The sequence below is a fragment of the Aegilops tauschii genome, chromosome 3, assembly GCF_002575655.3.
Source record: "Aegilops tauschii subsp. strangulata cultivar AL8/78 chromosome 3, Aet v6.0, whole genome shotgun sequence".
Taxonomy (NCBI): Eukaryota; Viridiplantae; Streptophyta; class Magnoliopsida; order Poales; family Poaceae; genus Aegilops; species Aegilops tauschii.
This window is the reverse complement of record NC_053037.3, coordinates 16347078-16366515: the sequence shown is the minus strand read 5'-3', so window position 1 is coordinate 16366515 and position 19438 is coordinate 16347078. Positions and strand designations below refer to the sequence as shown.

Here is a 19438-nt window from a genome sequence, read left to right as displayed (position 1 = left end):
TGCAAAACCCTTTGCATCAAAACCACTTAGTTCGCCAATTGCTGAAGGTGGAAGATCTTTTATCGAATCTTCGGCAGCACCGGGTTCCTAAGTTGGCAGAAAATAAGAACACAAAATAAGAACACAGAAAATAAGAATTTTTATCGATTGAACATTTGTGTCATGCAATTCAAAAGATGGTTGCAGGACAGCAGGTACCCCAAAAGAAAGCAAACCTTGCTCCAACGGCCTGCAACTTCCTAGAACCTCAGAAGCTCAGAGACATTTGGGAGTGGTTCACCCCCCTTTTGGACATTTGGCACAACAAAACAATTGAGGAAAAAGTAAATGGTAATCACCCTTTCCCATCCTGCAGCAACCACCAAGTAGGCAACGTTCTTGTCGCCAAGGTAGACAGTGCCAAATACTCGTCCGATGTTAGGAGCAGTGTAATCCACTCTAAATGTGACCTCCTGCAATAGATTTTAGTTTTTCATTTCCAAGAGAAAATATAAGTGGTTTTTCTGTGATTACATTCAGTATTAATACATGCATAGGAGGATTTGGAATAGATAAAAAAAGACACATCATGTACCTTTCCTACGCAGAGTTTCCTCAGATACTCCCTGCTTTCCCAAGCAAATGGCTCATCCACTCCACCACGACGAGCCTAGAACACCACAAATATACGGATTCAACAGACAAGAAAAGATGGAGAAAAGAACAAATGTACTGCACAAATAATATCAACAATTTATTATAGATGCATTCATAAGTCTCAAATTATACAAACAGAACACAGTCAAACTGTGGGAATGAAAATGCAATGATGGAGAGAAAATCTTGTGCCAAATACTAACTTCCATTTGCTCACAAGTGTAGCATGTAAACAGACCCTGCGCAATCAAGGCTTCAACTCAGGCTGTAGATCCAAAATGACTAATATATTACATCCCTAGATGACCAGGCCTATATCTAGCTCTGCCCCTGACAACACACTAAACCAGTGACTTACTCTAAATTAATGGAGGAAATGAACACATGCAACAAGTAAAAATGTAAACCATATTCCCCTTGTCTAAAAAGACTGACTCTTACCAGCCTTGGGGCCATAAGGTATGACAGAGTGATGGACTTCTCTGGTGGAATCTCTGCCTTTGTGCTCCCCATGATGAGAAGGCAGTCTCCAGATGTCACAGCCTTCACCTTGCCCCTTAGCCATCCTGAAGCCCCTGTGCTTGCTGCCATGATAGCACCTATATTTGCAATCAAAAGGAAACAGAACGGCATTAGCTGTGAAGTCAAATTTAGTTCAGTCCTCCATATAAATCGACAATTCTTCTGTTAATACATGCATTTTCCATAATTTTCATTGCATTTGGATTTCACAGGCCATAGGTGGCTAGAAGGAAAGAAAAACATGACCGGTCACATGTGGACTAAAGATAATTAATCACCACAATGTTAAAATTTTCACATAAATCACTGCTGCTTTTTAAATGTTGCAAAATCAATGCACTCCAATCCTAACACCGCGGAATATTTCAGTCACAGCTCGTAGCACTGCAGAACGCGGAGCAATGCTATTGGTTAGGTGATCTGGTCACTGCCTTTCAGGCTTAGCAGTCCTGAAGATCGTGGTATACAAAATTAAAACTAACTATACAAAATTATCCAGTGATACATGCAAGATAAAATTGGCAGCCAATTGCATTTTTATTTCAACAAGCACTTGGTATGTACATGGACCAGATGACTGAAAAAGGGTTTGCTGAAGCTCGTGAAAATGCACACTTGACGGGAGGTTGGAAATATGAAAACTACCAAGTAGAATCGCATTTGGAAATAATTTTCACATGCACAGATTACTGGGAAAGAATGTCACTTCGCATGGATGAAGACACGATAATCTGCATGTTTCAAAATTAAAGAAAACAGCACCAGTTTTAATAACTAGAAATAAGATGAGAAAGTAATATCTTAATGAGAAAATAACTTCGGTTACTTTGTTTCATTTTCAAAACCCATCTGGAAAATGGGACAGGGCTGAGGCATATTGATCTACAAATATATATTACTTCGTTAGGGCCTCATGTTAGGGCTGAGGCCTATTTCTAGATCTACAAATATTTGCAAAACTGAGAATGCAAGCATGCTTAAACAAGGATTTATCAGCATCATGTAAGGAATTGAAATAATATAATCAGGAACATGTCACCACCTCTAATCAGGAACAATGATGGACTTGAACTGCAACTCTTGAGCTATAGGGCCTCTCAACAAGCCCCAGCATATGAGAATGGACCCTACAGATGAGTTGGTCCATAAGCAATTATGCTTAAAGTTTATGATTAATTACAAAGGAGCTATTGATTACCTGAATTATATTGCTTTCAATGAACAACAATTGTGGCCATCAACTATGTTTCATTCAGGCCTCAAGAACACCATAGCCAGACACAAGTCGGAGGTAACGGTCATTCCATTTGCGTATGGGTAATGCAAAAAGCAAAGCCGGTGAACATCAACAAGAAGAGGACGTAGCTACAGGTATTAGGCACTGCACCAGGAATACTTGCATTTCTGACAGTAACAATCTTTTTGCATAATGTGTTGCAGGTCAGGCGAGTGGTAAAAATGTTGAAGAATACAGTGCAACGTTTGATACTGAAAAAGATGAAGCTATTTGCGCAACAGAACCCGGTATATAACTGTGTGAAAATTACTGTGAGGTATTGCCTGACGTGCATATCTGACAATGACATGGACCATGCTTAATGTGTTGCAGCCCCTACGAGCGAGACAAATCTGAAAGAATATAATCCAAGCATCTTAACCGTAGCTGCAAATCTTGACCCAATTTACACGACGGAAATAGGTACATGATTGATTGAAGATGTATTTGTTGGTTGCCTGCCTACCAGGCAAACATTGGTTTTGTATTCATGCTGACTAGAACCCTACAGATGGATCAGAATGGGTAAGGCCTGGATACCATGCTGATGGTCAAACATTTGCGGCTACGGCTAATCTATCACTAGATCATGCTATTAATAAGATGCAGCTGCGAGATGATACTGAAGGTATCCATAGGCATGATATCCACCTTCCCAACCGGCGTATTCGGCAGTGGTTCAGTGTGTTTTATTTGTTTTTTGATTTGTACTTATAACATGATGCAGACGACACAACTTCCGAACTGCATGAAACTGTTTCTCTAAATAATGAATGCAAAAAATACGCTGAGGAAGCAAGGGAGCAGTACAATGCAAGGAGGCGTGCAGCTTATCGGAAGAAAAATAATGAGGATATTGTCAGCTTACAAGATGAGAATCAGCCGGTACTTGCAAAATCTGGTGAGGTTGATGGCTGCTCTTAGTTTGATGTGCATACGTATAGTATGCACATGATTCGTTGTATTAATCTATATCCCTGATTATAGATGATATGATGCTCATACTATGTTGCTTATTAGATCATAGGGATCTTATCAAGGCTCGTAGGCGGGTGGCTTATCGCAATAACAAGTCAGATGGTTCGGCTAACCAACAAGTCAATGGGAAGTCATCCCGTCGCCAGTCTCTATGTGATATCACAAATGTTCTCGAAGATAGGGAGATAAATAAACCCACACGAGATTATCATGGTTGGTAAATTGATCCACGTCCCGTATGCACTGTGTTTGCACGAAGGTAGTCACTTATTACGCAATTTAAATAAGTACTGACCAATCTTGTTGAATCATATAATTCAGCTAGCTCGGACTATACATCAGTCTCGCCTAATGATGTAACATACCCTCATGAAGCTACGGTCACATCGGGTGTCCTTTGTGTGGGAGATAAAGAAGGTAATATTATCTCACCATCCACATGACCGTTAGATGTCAAGTTGTGTTTTCTCATTTGGCTTTAGAGATAATGACATGAATGTCATGATTATTTGACGTTAATGACACCAAGGAAAATACGATTGATAGATTATTTTCCCAAAGTAGACCAAAGAAACGCCCTGGAAAGGGCTTCCTGTCGGCGGAAAAAACAACCTAGTGTCCAAGATGAAAATGCACATGCCCTTCATTCATCAGGCAAGCTTAAATTGTTTTATTGTTTTAACCATGATAGTCGGTACCGTCAAAACCATTAAGCTGACATATGTTTGGACAACTTTGGTTCAACAGACAACCCAACTAGCTCTAACTATACAGCATTCTCGCATGATGCGTCAACATTTCCTGCTACAAGTACGGTCACATCTGGTCTCATTAATGAAAATGAAATACAAGGTAATCATATTTTGCCTACTCATTCAACAATGGCTGGCATGTTTCTATTATATTCTCTAATTTTAGGGTTTGCCCTGAATGACACCTGATGCAAATGTAATCATCTATGACACCCAAGAAATAGAGCATAAAACGGAAGAAGAACGCAAGAGAGACCATAGAAATGCCCTGAGGAGGGCTTCCTATCGGCAAAGAAACAATATAATGTTCAAGTTGAACATGCACAGACCCTTCATTTATCAGGTAAGCTTATAATGATTTAACCATTATGGTCAGAACCGTCTTAATAATTAAGCATTAATATGTGTGGACAACTTTGGTTCACCAGGCAACCCCACTAGCTCTAACTATACATCATTCTCGCGTGATGCGCGGACATTTCCTGATACAACTACGGTCTCATGTGGGATCGTTAATGACAACGAGCTAAAAGGTAATCAAATTTTTTCCTACTAAAACAGCAATTGCTTGCATCTTAGTGGTATGATCTCTAATTTTCGGGAATGTGTGTAATGGATCCAGATGTGATTTTGAATGACACACAAGAAACAGAGGAAAAAACAGAAGAAGAACGCAATAGAGACCATAGAAACGCCCTGCGGTGAGCTGCTTATTGGAGGAACAAGGATAAGCATATAAAAGATCAAAACAAACGTCCATCTGGTACTTCAGGTATACGCTTACGTTCAATATCCTTTTCGGAAGCCGGGCCCTACTATTCTAGATGGCACTCCTCCAGTGCCGATAAATCAAACTGTTCTAACTATGTTTTGAAAATATTATTGATCCAGACGACCTGAATAGCCCTAGCGTTACAGAATTAATGAAAGAGGGAGCAACATGTCCCCTTTCAACTTTACACGTGTCTGTCATTCAAGACACTATTCTAGCTAGGAGGCAAAGTGACAATGAGCGTAAACGTAATTTAACAAACGAGCAAAGGGAGGCGAAAAACGCAAGTAGCAGAGCATGACATCAGAAGAAAAGTGACGAATTAACGGTGGAGCGCGTGACTCGCGTGCAGCGCCGCAAAAGCATGTCGGTGATTGAGAAGGGGGAGTCAAGTGCACAGAGGAAGGCCAATTATGAAAGAAGGAAAAAAACACCGTGCAAAGAATGCATCGCAATCCCCCTTACAAACCTTGCAAACTCAACCTCTGAATGGCCCACTTCCCCAAGCCGCGCATCACCCGTCTCTAGGGCCGCAAAAGATGATTCATCTGATGGCGATCCAGGGACGAACATGCCGAGATACTCTGCCGGTGCTGATGGTATGAAATTGCGATTGTCAGTTTCTTATGCTCATTCTTAGCATGTCGTTCTAACATGATCTTGTCTGTTGTCGCATTCTGTACGATGACAATGCAGAAGACATCGATGTATTCCAAAGCGGCACCATGGGCGATGAGCAGGAAGCACACGACTTGATTGATGAGGAGTACTACATGTTTTGCAACGAAGGTATTGCCAACTCTACACTATGACACTGTGGAGCTTTATTGTTGTGTCGTTTATTTTTTATTACTGTTTTGTACGTGATTTTTCAACAAATGCCCGCAGGATCCGATAACGACATATTGGATGATGACGAGGAAGCGAGCATGTCTAGCGCTAAACCTAGCGAGATTGATCCATTTGACACTGTCTACTCAAACATTCCAGACAACACTCACATCCTGAAAGTCGACGAAAATTGCAAACACTGCAAGGCCAGAAAGTTTGAGTCTGAGACTGACGGCTTCTGCTGTCGCAATGGCCAGATCCAGCTTAAGCAACCGGAACCAATCCCAGAGCTTATGAGGCTATGGTCCAGCATGGATGCAGATTCTAGACATTTTCGGGAGAACATACGTTTCTTCAACGGGCATTTCGCCTTCACAACCCTTGGGGTCAGCCTTGATGAAAACTACACTAACATGAAGTCTGGGGTGTACACATTCCGAGCACACGGCACCATCTACCACAATGTCCATTCGTTCGGGCCTAGCTCCCGTCCAGAACATCTGCAGTTGTACTTCTATGACGACGACCCTAACCTAAATCATCGTAAGGCGGCCACCAAGCAATTAGACCAGGATGTCGTGAAGAGGTTAGTAGACATACTCAAAGAAAACCCATACTCCCAGCAATTTAGGAGTTTGGGTGCACACAAGGACAACCTCGATGATTATAGGATAGACCTAAACACCGATAAGAGGCTTGACCAAAGAAGATATAATAAACCGGTGTCATCTGAAGTCGCTGCAATTTGGGTTGAGGGCACTGACCTAGCAAAAAGGTTTGACCGCAGGATAACACTTTGTGGTAACAACAACGAAAGGCATAGTATACGTGTGACCTCAGGGGCATATGACCCGTTGTCTTATCCATTATTCTATCCAATGGGGGAGCTAGGTTGGCATCCGAAGCTACCCAAACGTAATGTTTCTTGGGAGGTTGTACAAAATCCTCGTTTGTGTCATGATGACGAAGATGATGCAGGTATGTTGTTTTTGTCCCACTTTGTTACAAATAATTTCTTGTTTTTAAAAATAATGCTCACGCGATGGTACTCAAACATGTGTAGAGGGGAATAGCAGGTTATGCGTCTCCGTTAGAGACTACTACTGTTACATGCTGCAAACACGGCCTGCGATCTTCAATCCAATACTTTGTGGAGCACGCCTACTGCAGCAATGGGCGGTTGACATGTACATCAAGATTGAGAGCTGTCGGTTGAGGTGGTACAGGAAGAACTAGACGCAGATCCGTGCCGATTTGTATAAAGGAGTTGTTGATGCGATCACATCGGGTGAGACGCGAGCAAGCGCTGTTGGGGTAAGAATAGTGCTCCCTGGAACTTACCCTGGTGGCGACCGCGACATGAAGAAGAGACATATGGATGCCATGGCAATTGTCCATACATACGGGAAGCCTGACATCTTCTTGACCATGACTTGCAACCCTAAATGGGAAGAGATAACAAATGAGTTGCTTCCTGGACAGACGGCGCAAGACCGACCTGATATTGTGGCTCGCGTGTTCTATGGCAAACTAGAGGCTATGAAAGATATGTTGCTCAAGAAGATGGTCCTGGGTGTTGTTGTTGCTTATGTTTACGTAGTTGAGTTCCAGAAGAGAGGCCTCCCCCACGCACATTTTTTGTTGATCATGGATTCAACGTATAAGCATCTTGTCCCAGAGCAGTATGACCGACTCATTTCCGCAGAGCTCCCAGACAAGCAAAAGTATCCGGAATTGTATGCAATGGTGGTAAAACATATGATGCACGGACCATGCGGTGCTCTCAACCCGAAGAATGTTTGCATGCAAGATAATGAATGCAAGTGCAGATACCCGCGGCCGTTCAATGAGAACACGATACAAGGCAAGGACTCATACCCAGTTTATCGGCGTAGAGACGATGGTAGACGCGCTAAGGTTTGAGGGAAAATGTTGGACAACCGATGGGTTGTGCCATATAACCCTTACCTTCTGCGGATGTTTAATTGCCACATCAACGTCGAGGTCTGCTCTAGCATAAAGGCTGTAAAATACATTTATAAGTACATTTATAAGGGCCATGATAAGGCTTCTTTCAGCATCGACCAGCCAGACGCTGATGGTAACATTGATGAGATCAAGAGATACGTTGACGCAAGATGGGTCACCCCTCCGGAGGCTATGTGGAGGATATTTGGCTTCCCACTGTGTGCCAATTACCCGCCTGTCTTGCAGTTGCCTCTTCATCTCCCGAATATGCACAGGGTTGCATTCAATGCACAGGCTGACTTGAAGAATGTTGTATCCTCCGAGAATGCTTCAAAATCCATGTTAACGGAGTATTTCAAGGCAAACGAACTACACCCTTGGGCAAGGCATATATTGTACAAGGATTTCCCCGGAAGCTTCACGTGGGAGAAGAAAAAGAATTCTGGAAGAGGCGGGTGGAGCGTTTTCAAATAGGTCGTATCGTGTCTGCCAATCCTGCCGAGGGGGAGCGATACTACCTTCGTGTGTTGTTGAACCATGTTCCGGGGAAAACATCATTTGAGGACTTGCTCACCGTCAACGGCGTGGTATGTGGGAGCTTTAGAGAGTCCGGTGAAAGGTTGGGACTCATCGAGGCAGACAACATGCTCGACGACTGTCTTACTGAGGCGGAGCAGTGGGCTATGGCATGTTCTCTTAGGAGGCTCTTTGCAACAATCTTGGTGCACTGCGAGCCAGGCGACGTGCACGGGTTATGGGATAGACACCTCGAGCCTACGTCCGATGACTACCGTCGGACACGCACGTCCCCGAACGAGGTGGAGCAGATGGTGTTGCTTGACATTAGGGGTATGTTGCAGTCTATGGGTAAAGACATTATTGATTTTGCTCTTCCAACGATCGATGATGCATTTGACCCAACCGAGGGCGAGGCCAGAGAGATCATCGAGGAATCAACCATTGAGTTTGACGAAAGTGACACTAAATTGTCATCTTCCCTGAATTTTGAGCAAAGGGCTGCATACGACGAGATACTAGCGGCTGTTGAACGCGGTGATGGGGGTATATTCTTTGTTGATGGCCCTGGAGGTACGGGGAAGACCTTCCTTTACAGGGCGATGCTCGCCAAGGTGAGGCGCGAGGGCAAGATTGCTATCGCTACCGCGACGTCGGGCGTCGCTGCTTCTATCATGCCTGGCGGCAGGACTGCCCACTCGAAATTCAAAATCCCACTGAGTTGTGATGATGGAGCCTCGTGCAGCTTCACCAAGCAGAGTGGGACCGCCAAGCTGCTAAGGATGGCCTCATTGATACTATGGGACGAGGCCAGCATGACTAAGCGACATGCGGTTGAGGCATTAGACAATAGCATGCGCGACATCATGGGAATACGCGACCGACCCTTTGGAGGAAAGACTGTTGTTTTTGGCGGGGACTTTAGGCAGGTGCTTCCGGTCGTCCGAAGGGGGTCACGGGGCCAGATAATTGATGCAAGCCTCCGAAGTTCTCATCTATGGAAGAGTATGCGGCAGCTTCAGCTCATCACCAACATGAGGGCTCATAATGACAAGTGGTTTGCAGATTACTTGCTCAGGGTCGGTAATGGCATAGAGGAAGCCGATGATCAAGGCAACATACTACTCCCTGATGATATCTGTCTGCCATCTACAGGCGAGGTTGACGACCTGGAGAAGCTGATTGACCACGTGTTTCCGAGTCTAGATGACAACATGGCAGATTCGAGTTACATGACATCTCGCGCAATCCTTTCCACGACAAATGACAACGTCGACAAGATAAACATCTGCATGATAGAGCGTTTCCACAGAGATGAAGTAATCTACCATAGCTTTGACAGTGCGGAGGATGACCCATATGGCTACTACGCTCTTGAGTTTCTGAACGGATTGACTCCCAATGGTCTTCCTCCGCATGCACTCAAACTAAAGCTGAATTGCCCGGTGATACTTCTAAGAAACATTGATCCAGCTAATGGGCTGTGTAACGGGACTAGGCTTGTTGTTAGAGGTTTTGAGAGGAACACCATTGATGCAGAAATCGTGATTGGACAACACGCTGGTAGGAGGGTCTTCCTTCCTCGAATACCTCTGTGCCCATCTGACAACGACATGTTTCCATTCAAGTTTAAGAGGAAGCAATTTCCTATTAGGCTTAGCTTTGCTATGACGATTAACAAGGCTCAAGGGCAGACCATCCCAATTGTTGGTGTGTATCTACCTAATCCGGTGTTCTCTCATGGTCAACTCTATGTTGCTTTGTCTAGAGCCACCGCGAAGAGAAACATAAAAATACTCATTCAGAAGGAGAAGCCAAAGGAGAAGTCCAACAAGCAACATAACAATCCGAAGAAGCGTAAAAGACCGACCGTGTCCTTGCTGACCTCAATGAAGAACATCGTCTACAAGGAAGTACTTACAGGCTGAAGTATGGTCTTAATAGACCTGCTGGATTTATAGATGCAATTTACTCTTCCGATGGTCAAGAATTGCTGTAATCGGTTCTATGACATATCTTTTCATTTGGTATCTTGGTTGTTGGAGGTATACACCAATCAGTTCAAGTAATAACTGCATTTCAATAAATTTATACTGTGTTATGTGTAATCTGACAATGTACATGTCACACAGCGTATTGTGTTATGTGTAATATGAGAATCAGAAATAATGATTGGCTTCATGAATACCTGGATCATGTTAAATTTATTTTGTAAATTTTGATTACAACATGGAGCATGTATGTCTTGTCACCATTTTAGCATGAAGGTTACATTTGATACATTGAATTTCAGTGCGTGTATTGGGTTACATATGTTATGTATGCTCGAGATGATTAAAGCATAAATGCTCATGAAAAGGCTGGAATCATACATGTATCTGAAGTTGTTTTACTGACTTGAGCTTTATGAGTGTATGAGTGTGTAATGTTTGATTTGTTCCACCCAGTTTTAATTGCTGTACAGTTTTCGTGAACATATATAGCTAACATGGCTTGCTGTTATTATATATAGTAATGTATTTTTAGTTCTTTTACTGCCTTGAGCTGTATGAGTGTCTAAAATTTGAGGTGTATGCCCGAACACAAGTATATGAATGATCAATGGGTTCTATGAAAACTTAAGTAATTACGTTGCTGAGACACCTACAGCAGTACAACTAGGAAGCAATATTGAATGAACTGCTCACGGTTCTATCAAAATATTTAGTGCGTGTTGTTTATGCTTCAAAATAATGTACTCCAATGTCTAAAAACTGTGGTTTTTTAAAAAGTTTACTGCCAAACACAGCAATTACTAAAGGCTGACTAAGTAAACGTTTTAAATTAAATTTCTCGACATGAAGCCGTGATTGGCATAAAGTTGACACATGACTTATGTTTATGCTTCATTTTAGTTCATTTGAAGTTTTAGTTATTCATTAAAAAAACTCTGCATTGCATAATAACTCAATGCTTTGTTCAGCACAACTTATTTGCAAAAGCACAAAGCATGAGACATAATATTGCGCGCAACCAAGGCAATAATACTTTGTTACACACATAATGAAATTATAGTTATCTTATTCAAGCATGAGACGTAACGTTGGTGCATTAATGGAAATAGATATATTACGTGACTACCCTTACTGTAACAGGGTATCTCCTTCATTATACTGAGATCCCACATTTATTGTGTTACTAAAGTAAGTAAACAGTAATTATTTTGATACTCTCCTCGATTGCAATCAGATCCTGGTTTGTTTGATTACTATAAATAATAAATTGTGTTCATTAAGATGGCAAAGATTGATCAATCTTTATCTGGTTACCAAAGGATGATCAAACTTTCTATTGTACACCTAGAGCTCCAAAACTAATTTTTGAAAGTTAATGCTTTTCCCGCCTCCCACTATGGTAATATATAAATGCCACGCATCACCATACTTTAGCCTCCATATATCTACACATGTTCAGCAATATCCTCTACATCCTCTACGACTATGGTGATCTCTTACAACTTGACAAGAACTAGGAGGGTGATGGCAAATCCGCCGGCTCCCAACATCCCTCGTGTAGAAATCCCTCCGATGAACAGGCAAGATATATCATCATGTACGTTGACTTGTCATCGCGCTCGTTTATTTACCTCATATATACAATATATGCTATGCAGGAATTTGACTTTCCAGAACGTTGACATGGAACATATATATCATAATTGTTGGATAATTCGTGCTAAGGTTTTGTGGAAGGCCCAGATCAGGGTTAATGCTATGGGAAACCAATACCTTCGTTGTATACTACTCGATCAACACGTAAGTCATTACTCATCACCACATATAGCACTTTTTTTGGTATGCAGATGTGTTAAAGAGTTTCTCCACCTGATGTTTTATTTGTTTATATAATATTATTAGGGAACAAAGATGGAAGCAATTGCCTACAGCAACCAAGCATTTCGTTTCAACGACATGCTGCATACCGGGATGACTTATGACTTCACTTCCGTCGGGTTCAACCCCACGGATATGCTAGATGGACATTTTTGGTATATATGCATGGATTATGTCATCGCACTACATTCTAGGACCGAGGTTAGCATGTCGGCCCACAGGATATCATCGTTAATTTGTCCACCGTGCTTCCCACAATTCGGGGCCATATTGTCGCTACGTGACAAAACCATCACTGGTGCAACACCTTCAGCTTTGCTATTGCACATTAGTCCATACATAGCATTGTCTCATTATGATTACATTTTTTAGATGTTGTTGCTATTCTTGTCTATGCTGGTAAGATACAACATCACTGGGATTCAGTATATAGACGGCATGTCCCTTTCGTTGAGATTGCCCTAATGAATTTCCGGTAAGCTCCATTCAGTATATGAGATTTTCATATGGCTATTTTAATTTTATTATTATTTCCTACGCCTACATTTGTTTTTGTATGTAGACGGGAGATAATTTTTCTACGCCTAAGTCAACAGCATGCTGGTCGTCACTTGTACCATTTGCAACGCACAGAAAATCTGTTCGAGAAGATTGCTGTTACTTACGTACAGTTAAATTGGAGGGATCAATGCCTGCAAACTATGAGGGAGAGCACATTCTTCTTCTCTCCTGACATTAATGATGATGATCATTATCTACATGGTAGGGTTTATAAAGTATTCTTAATTTTTTGTCATTGTGCTTTCTTATGTAATTATGTAAAAAAGCTGTAATTTTTTCTAACACTTTTTTTGTCAAAGATATCCACGAAGTCAGCCTGATGACTTATGACGAAACACTTTCTTACGTCAATGACCGCGTTCAAGCCAGGAAGAATGGACGCTAGAGTAACTTGTGTATCAACATGGTGCATGCAACATGTCGTTGCCAAATGTCGTTATATCTCTTTTTGGTTTAATGGTGCATTATAATCAATAAAATAGTATGATCAAGTGTCAGCATATTTGCTTGTCAAGTTATAGTGAAGCCCTTTTGGCATTATGCTTCAATGTATGATACACTTAGTCCTACTCAAATATTTGGTTTTGTACAATGGTGAATTGCTTCTTTTCGCTGGGAATGATAAAAAAATCCAATCGGAAGATATTATTCACTCAAAAAAAATCTGAGAATGATCTGATGCGTCCCTAAGATCTGGTACATCCACATTTTTCCCTAATTAGAAACGTTTGGCATAAATTAAATGGATTTCGATTTTTGGAAGGCAATATTAAGTCTCCATAAATATGGCACATATATATATGTATATATATACACGTCCTGGACCTCCTAATTCCCTACCCACCCCAGTTTGCATATATTCCATCAGGAATAACCAAACACTCACGAGTTTTCGGTCACCGATGGAGGAAATCATTGGAAACACTGCGGCCCTAGAGGTTGCTGTGCCCACGTCCCTGGAGGGTGCGGTCCCCGAGACCCAAGAGGTTGTGCCTGAGCCTCATGATGCTGTGCCCGCTCCCATGCATCTTCTGCCCCCACGGATGCATGTCGTGGAAGATGCACTCGAATACATCTTTCGCTTTATGAATGGCGTTCATGAGGAGCATATGTTGGAGTAAGTTATCTTATTGTACGTTTATTTTCTGTATAGAAAACTTATTAGAACCCTCTCATACACTACTTATAATAAGATTAGTATATTGCTATATCTCCTTTTGTTTGTAGAGACCATAAGACGTTGCAGCCATGACGAAGGATTTAATTATTTATAATGGATTATCAATATTTCCAGCGCACAGCAACTCTAATTTTTGAATATTTTTTTCTCATAGTCTCTGCTCTAGAAATATAGTACTGTAAATTTATTCCCCCACTATGTTGTACATATGGCCATATTCGTGTACACAGCTAACAGATTATTAGAATGAAACAACTTATTATTTCAATCCTAATAGAAGCGAGTTACCAGATGTTAAAGGTAGGTACCAACTTTTTGCTGCTCTTAATTTGCTGTAAATATTATTGTTTGGCAACAGCAATCAAACTATATGAAATAAGTCACCATTTTTAACATACTCTTGTTCCAATGCTGCACACTTTTTTGCTAAAGGTTGTTTTGCATTTTTTGTGTTGCAGCACAATCTGGATAAGAAGCGATACACCATACCGGATAGAAGTCAGCCTCCGGATGCTACATGACACCCTATTTTTAACTAACATAAGTCTTCATCCCGCATGCTTCAATCTTGTTGTTCGTAAGCTTGCGAATGCGGAAGTAGAGAGGCATGCAGGCACCAACATGGTTGGAAGCAAACATTTTTTTGACTTGCAATTTCATGCTCAGTCACATGCTTTTAGGTATTCCTGGATGCCTCAAGGAGAGCGCACCATGATGCTAATTAACAATGCTGTTGTCCAGCCCTTCCCTAAATACGATGTTTTCAGCTCTATAGTTGTAAGAGACCAACTTACTTAATGTTTATTTTAATATCATAATAGCAATTAACATGTGTCGACCTGCTGTAGTATCTACTACCGTTGACTATCCCGGATTCATCATACGGGCTACTTGTAGTAAACCGTATGAGAAGGAGTGTTATCGTACTGGATCCATCACGAGACGTCGGGCAAGTTGGAGAGAGCACTCATAACAAAGAGATGATGAAGGATATCACATTGTCAAAGCAAGAGTTCAACGATGTGTTGCAGGCTAGGATCCCGGGTTGGGATACCCCACTCATGGATTGGCGACAAGATAGCATGTCTTCTAATGCTCGCCGGTAATGTGCTAAACTGATCTTATCCAGAAGATGCACACCGTTATAATGCTCGCCGGTGATGTATTAAATTTAGCATGTCTTGTAATATTTAACACTTTTTTGTGTCACAGCAAAGACTCTGGTTTCTTTGTCCTACAGGAGATGGCACACCAGCTTGGTTGTTTGCGTAGCATGACATGGATGAACACTACCGTAAGTGCATATACGATGAGTTTTTGTGTGAAGTTTATTTAAAAAACACTTAATATAATGGTTGATGTGTTGCATATTTTCTAGGATCCAGTACTGCTTAGGAGCCAACTCACTGTCCAGATATTGATGGTGAAAGACAATAAAGCATATGGAAACATCCCAGAAGAAATCGGGGCGGCCTTGAGGGTTATAAGCAACTGAAGTTGGATCGGTGCATGCAGAAAGGACAATAAAAAATTCCTACGCAACAACTATTTAGTGTTGGAAACAATAATTGTCTATGATTTTATTCAAATTATATAATATTTTATCTTCTATGTATGTTCATTTGATAACTTTATTGTCTTTTTGATTTATTAAGGTTTCGTGCACTACCATATTGTTGTATTATGGATTGATTTTGGTTACGGCTCACGATGCAATATGATATAAATTTTCCACGGTACCGTCCTCATAATATTCAAAAAATGTGGAAAGCTTGATTTATTTAATGGAAAGCTTGATTCCCGTCACAAAAAAAACGTGGGGGAAAGATTTATTAGAGGAAAGGCACCGCCCCCCACAGTTGAAATCAGGGGGTGGCAGATTTGGTAGGGAAATAAATCAGGGCCCCACCATTTAAATCAGGGGGGCGCAGATTTATTTAGAGGGGGACAGATGTATTATAGGTAAAACACTGGGCCCCACAACACACGCAACCAACAACGCTTTCCGGGTGGGCATTGAGCATTGCACCCCCTCACGACAGAGTAAACCCGGTTTCTTTCTTTTTTTCGTTTGGGAAAGTTATGGGGAAAGGGAGACATATATTAGGAAACATTTAATCTTTCACTGATTTATTTGCATAGTGTAATCAAAACAAATCAAAACAAATATCGTGCCTTAATTGTTGATAGTATATTTATACGGAAACATGCAAATAAGGAACGATAGGGTGCACCTTCCTAACTGTTGTCGCACAATTCCCTACGGCCTCATCTCTACTCAATAAAATCCTACGGGCTCCTTCCTCTCTCGCTTTACCAGTTGTACGACTGACTTTTTGCCCTGTTAATGGAAGCAATGGCGAATTTTGGGGGAGTGCGACACGCAGTCGACTACGTGTACGATTTCATAGCACTTTCCTCAGACGAAGAACTACTAGAGTAAGTTCTCACGGCCCGATAGATCTAATATTTTTTTGCACTTCATCGTCTAAGTCCACTGCCATGTACATGTATACTTAGCGTTTAGAAGATATACCCCCGTAAAAACTCTTTCTGCCCTGTACATATATACTTTACGTTTAGAAGATATACACTGGTCAGGATCGCGTGGTCTTTGTCTAAGTTCAGACGTCTGTTACAAAGGCTGATTGTGTAGTTATTTTTCTTAAACCAGTATATAAATACATATTCAATGGTTGTTACCAGATATTATATTGTACTGGTAAATTGTGTCTAAAACCAGTGTTTTGCGGCGTCTAACATAAATAGCTGATAAGGACTTGTTTTTCATAAAACATGGGTTACTTTCCTGTCTATTCAAACAAAATACGTAAGAAACTGTGGTCCAAAACTATGGGGTCTAACACCTTCTACAACAATGTTGAACAAGCTATAAACTACTATGCTGCCCCATCCATCCAAAATCTACAACATTTTTAATGTAGGTCCATGTACTACTACGAAAACACTGCAATCTGTTAATTTATTGCCCGTACATAATATATAAATACTTAACTTGGTAGATATTACAATCTCTTTTAGGTCATTTGATGTGAGATATACTATTGTTTAATTATTAATATCTTATAGACAGCAACACAGTTTTATCGTTTGAGTTTACGATTACTTGAAGTCATATAATTGTTATGAACCTTGATCTTCCTTTTTTACAGCACAATCTGGATTAGGAGCTCGCGCCCATTCCCTATCGAGATTAGCCTACGGATCATCCGAGACACCATCCTAGGAGATGGACTTGTCCATCCGTTATGCTTCAATCTAGCTGTGCGTAAGATTACTACCGACGCAGCAGAGAGGAGCACAGGCACCAGCTCTGTTGGAAAGACACATTTTTTCAATTTGGGATTCCATGTGCAAGCACGGGCGCTAAGGCAGACTTGGTTAAGCCAAGAACATCGCACCAGTGCACTGATTAACAATGTCGTGCTTGAGCCTTTTCCAAGATACGACGTGTTTCACACCCCTACAATTGTAAGTAATCTCATTCTTATAAATTAGTTGGTTACTTTGTTTGCCATTTACCTTTGTCTACCAAATGCAGTATCTTCTACCACTGTCACTCGTGGATTCGTCCTACGGTCTTTTAGCAGTGAACATGGAAATGGAGAGGACTATCGTTATTGATTATTCGAACCAGACTATATTTCATTTTGAGGAGGACCCCCATGGCACTGAACTTCAGAGGGAAGCCCTTTTAGTGAAGCAAGAATTCAGCTTTGTCTTGCAACAGGAGGCCCCTGATAGGAACAGCCAACTTGTGGAATGGCCTGAACAACAGAACATTCATGTTTCACCTCGGCGGTACTATTCTAAATTTGGCTTGCATATTAGTGCGTGCTCCAATATAGCTATTACAATATGTTTGCTTTTGTGACAGCATGGACTCCGGATTCAAAGTTTTACAGGAGATGGCCCATTTGTATGAAACCATCGGGAATGACATGGTTCATAACATGCCTAGGACTGACGTAAGTGATTTTGTAATGAGGTTACAGCTTGCATATATTTGCTAAATATATCTTCTGACTTTGTTTATGCATAATTTGAAGGATCCACAAAGTCTCAGGAAGCGACTAATGGTCCAGATGCTGATGGTCAGGGAGAATGAAGCAAAGGATAACATTCCAGAGCAAGTTAGAGCAGCGTTGAGATTTATTGGTGGCTAAGGAGGACTGCTGCATCGATAAATACCTAAAAATAAAGTGATGTTTAGTTGCTTGCTAGGAATTATTCTGTTTGAATGCCCGTGCTGATCAGATGATCAGATGACATTTTCTCTTATATTTTTAAAGTTTAAAGAGTGATTGCTGTTGATATCCACTAGCTATGTTGGTTCTATATATTTTGGCTTCTATGTATATTTTTTACTATAATACCCGTGCGGTCAGGAGCAGGTTTGTTGCTCCAGGTGAACCGGAGGCATTTTGTAATGGACCATGGCAGGTTCAGCCGGCAAGTGAGGTTTTCAGTCATGCCTCACATCATATACTAACTCGTATCATGTAACTCCATCCATACACGCACTGCTATATGATACGAGGTTTACTTTGACGGCAATCGTCACATGCCAGCTATGGAATAGCCAAATTAAAAACATGTGGATATAAGGCACGTACCTTCAATTGCCTTTGATCTTCAAGTTCGCACATGATCCACATTTCTCTGTCATGCTCATGATGTTTCTGATAACCAGCTGATTATATTGTATGTGTTCCTGAATAGAGTAACCAAAATAAGTCCCCGCCAAAGTGTTTTCTTATTGACTACATAAAGTACTAGACGGTGCCAGCTTTTTCCGACAAACAGTATACGTTACCAACATTTTCTGATTTGAGGGGGGGGGGGGGGTTAGGAAGAAAAATACTATAAAGCTACTCTAATGGAGTCACATCTTGTTCAAATATAATATAATTGAAAAAAATGTGTTGTATGTATGAACTTTCTCTAAACAGAATAGCCATATATACCTCTCTCAAAAAAAATAGCCATATATACCTACCTATGACGTTAAATAACAATAAAATAAAGGAGGCACTAATGACTGATTCAGAGGACCAAAAAATAGGCATATGCATCTCAATAGGTATTACACATGAAAAGCAAGAACTCGAAATATCACGTCAATGAGAACAAGTCATGAACTACATATTTGGTAATACGAACTATATATAACTAACACGTCAATGCCTACTTATCAACATCAGCGCTAAAAGAAAAGCAGTTGTCGTAAATCATAGGCTGATGGAAAGTATGTACCTCATATTCAAAGCTTATTGAAACCCAACAGTCATTTCCTGCATGCTTTGCCTGCAAATTAAAGTGGAGCTTGACCCTATTGTCATGATGTAATGGACTCAAGTTATCAAAATTTTGTGGATATTACTCTTACATGAGAAGGCATCAAGGCTCCCCCTGATTGTACATTCACCAAGGTTTGGTTGATCAAAGAACACATTTACACTGAAAACAGACATATGCAATACGATACATTAGTAGCAAGGAAATCCCATGTTACCAGGAGCACGACGAGTTCAAGACAGAAGAAAATATGTC

The 19438-nt window shown here is 41.1% G+C and overlaps 3 protein-coding genes across 3 annotated transcripts; 2 read left to right on the top strand and 1 right to left on the bottom strand.

Annotated features, from left to right (window-relative positions):
- Positions 1-224: 224 nt before the first annotated feature.
- On the bottom strand, positions 225-1284 carry LOC109768086 (ribonuclease TUDOR 2-like). The gene is made up of 3 exons (XM_020326820.4): positions 1078-1284; positions 575-649; positions 225-452 (listed from the first exon to the last, which is right to left on the bottom strand). Exons 1-3 carry the CDS (start codon positions 1267-1269, stop codon positions 240-242), a joined length of 480 nt encoding a protein of 159 aa, XP_020182409.4. The 5' UTR covers positions 1270-1284; the 3' UTR covers positions 225-239.
- A 1114-nt stretch (positions 1285-2398) lies between these two features.
- On the top strand, positions 2399-7003 carry LOC123497524 (uncharacterized). The gene is made up of 6 exons (XM_045234103.2): positions 2399-2529; positions 2599-3335; positions 3455-5535; positions 5633-5725; positions 5825-6745; positions 6831-7003. The coding sequence occupies exons 3-6, from the start codon at positions 5301-5303 to the stop codon at positions 7001-7003; spliced, it is 1422 nt and encodes a 473-aa protein (XP_045090038.2). The 5' UTR covers positions 2399-2529; positions 2599-3335; positions 3455-5300.
- Positions 7004-7126: 123 nt separating this feature from the next.
- On the top strand, positions 7127-10179 carry LOC141042614 (ATP-dependent DNA helicase PIF1-like). Its single transcript, XM_073511462.1, has 3 exons — positions 7127-7363; positions 7823-8095; positions 8239-10179. Exons 1-3 carry the CDS (start codon positions 7127-7129, stop codon positions 10177-10179), a joined length of 2451 nt encoding a protein of 816 aa, XP_073367563.1.
- Positions 10180-19438: the final 9259 nt, after the last annotated feature.

Coding starts and splice junctions, on each gene's coding strand:
- LOC109768086 (XM_020326820.4), bottom strand. CDS start 1,269: ATGCCGTTCTGTTTCCTTTTGATTGCAAATATAGGTGCTATCATGGCA. Junction 650..1,077: donor ACCTTATGGCCCCAAGGCTG/GTAAGAGTCAGT, acceptor GTGGTGTTCTAG/GCTCGTCGTGGTGGAGTGGA. Junction 453..574: donor GGAAACTCTGCGTAGGAAAG/GTACATGATGTG, acceptor AATCTATTGCAG/GAGGTCACATTTAGAGTGGA.
- LOC123497524 (XM_045234103.2), top strand. CDS start 5,301: ATGTCGGTGATTGAGAAGGGGGAGTCAAGTGCACAGAGGAAGGCCAAT. Junction 5,536..5,632: donor ATACTCTGCCGGTGCTGATG/GTATGAAATTGC, acceptor ATGACAATGCAG/AAGACATCGATGTATTCCAA. Junction 6,746..6,830: donor TGATGACGAAGATGATGCAG/GTATGTTGTTTT, acceptor AAACATGTGTAG/AGGGGAATAGCAGGTTATGC.
- LOC141042614 (XM_073511462.1), top strand. CDS start 7,127: ATGAAGAAGAGACATATGGATGCCATGGCAATTGTCCATACATACGGG. Junction 7,364..7,822: donor TTGTTGTTGCTTATGTTTAC/GTAGTTGAGTTC, acceptor TACATTTATAAG/GGCCATGATAAGGCTTCTTT. Junction 8,096..8,238: donor TGTTAACGGAGTATTTCAAG/GCAAACGAACTA, acceptor AATCCTGCCGAG/GGGGAGCGATACTACCTTCG.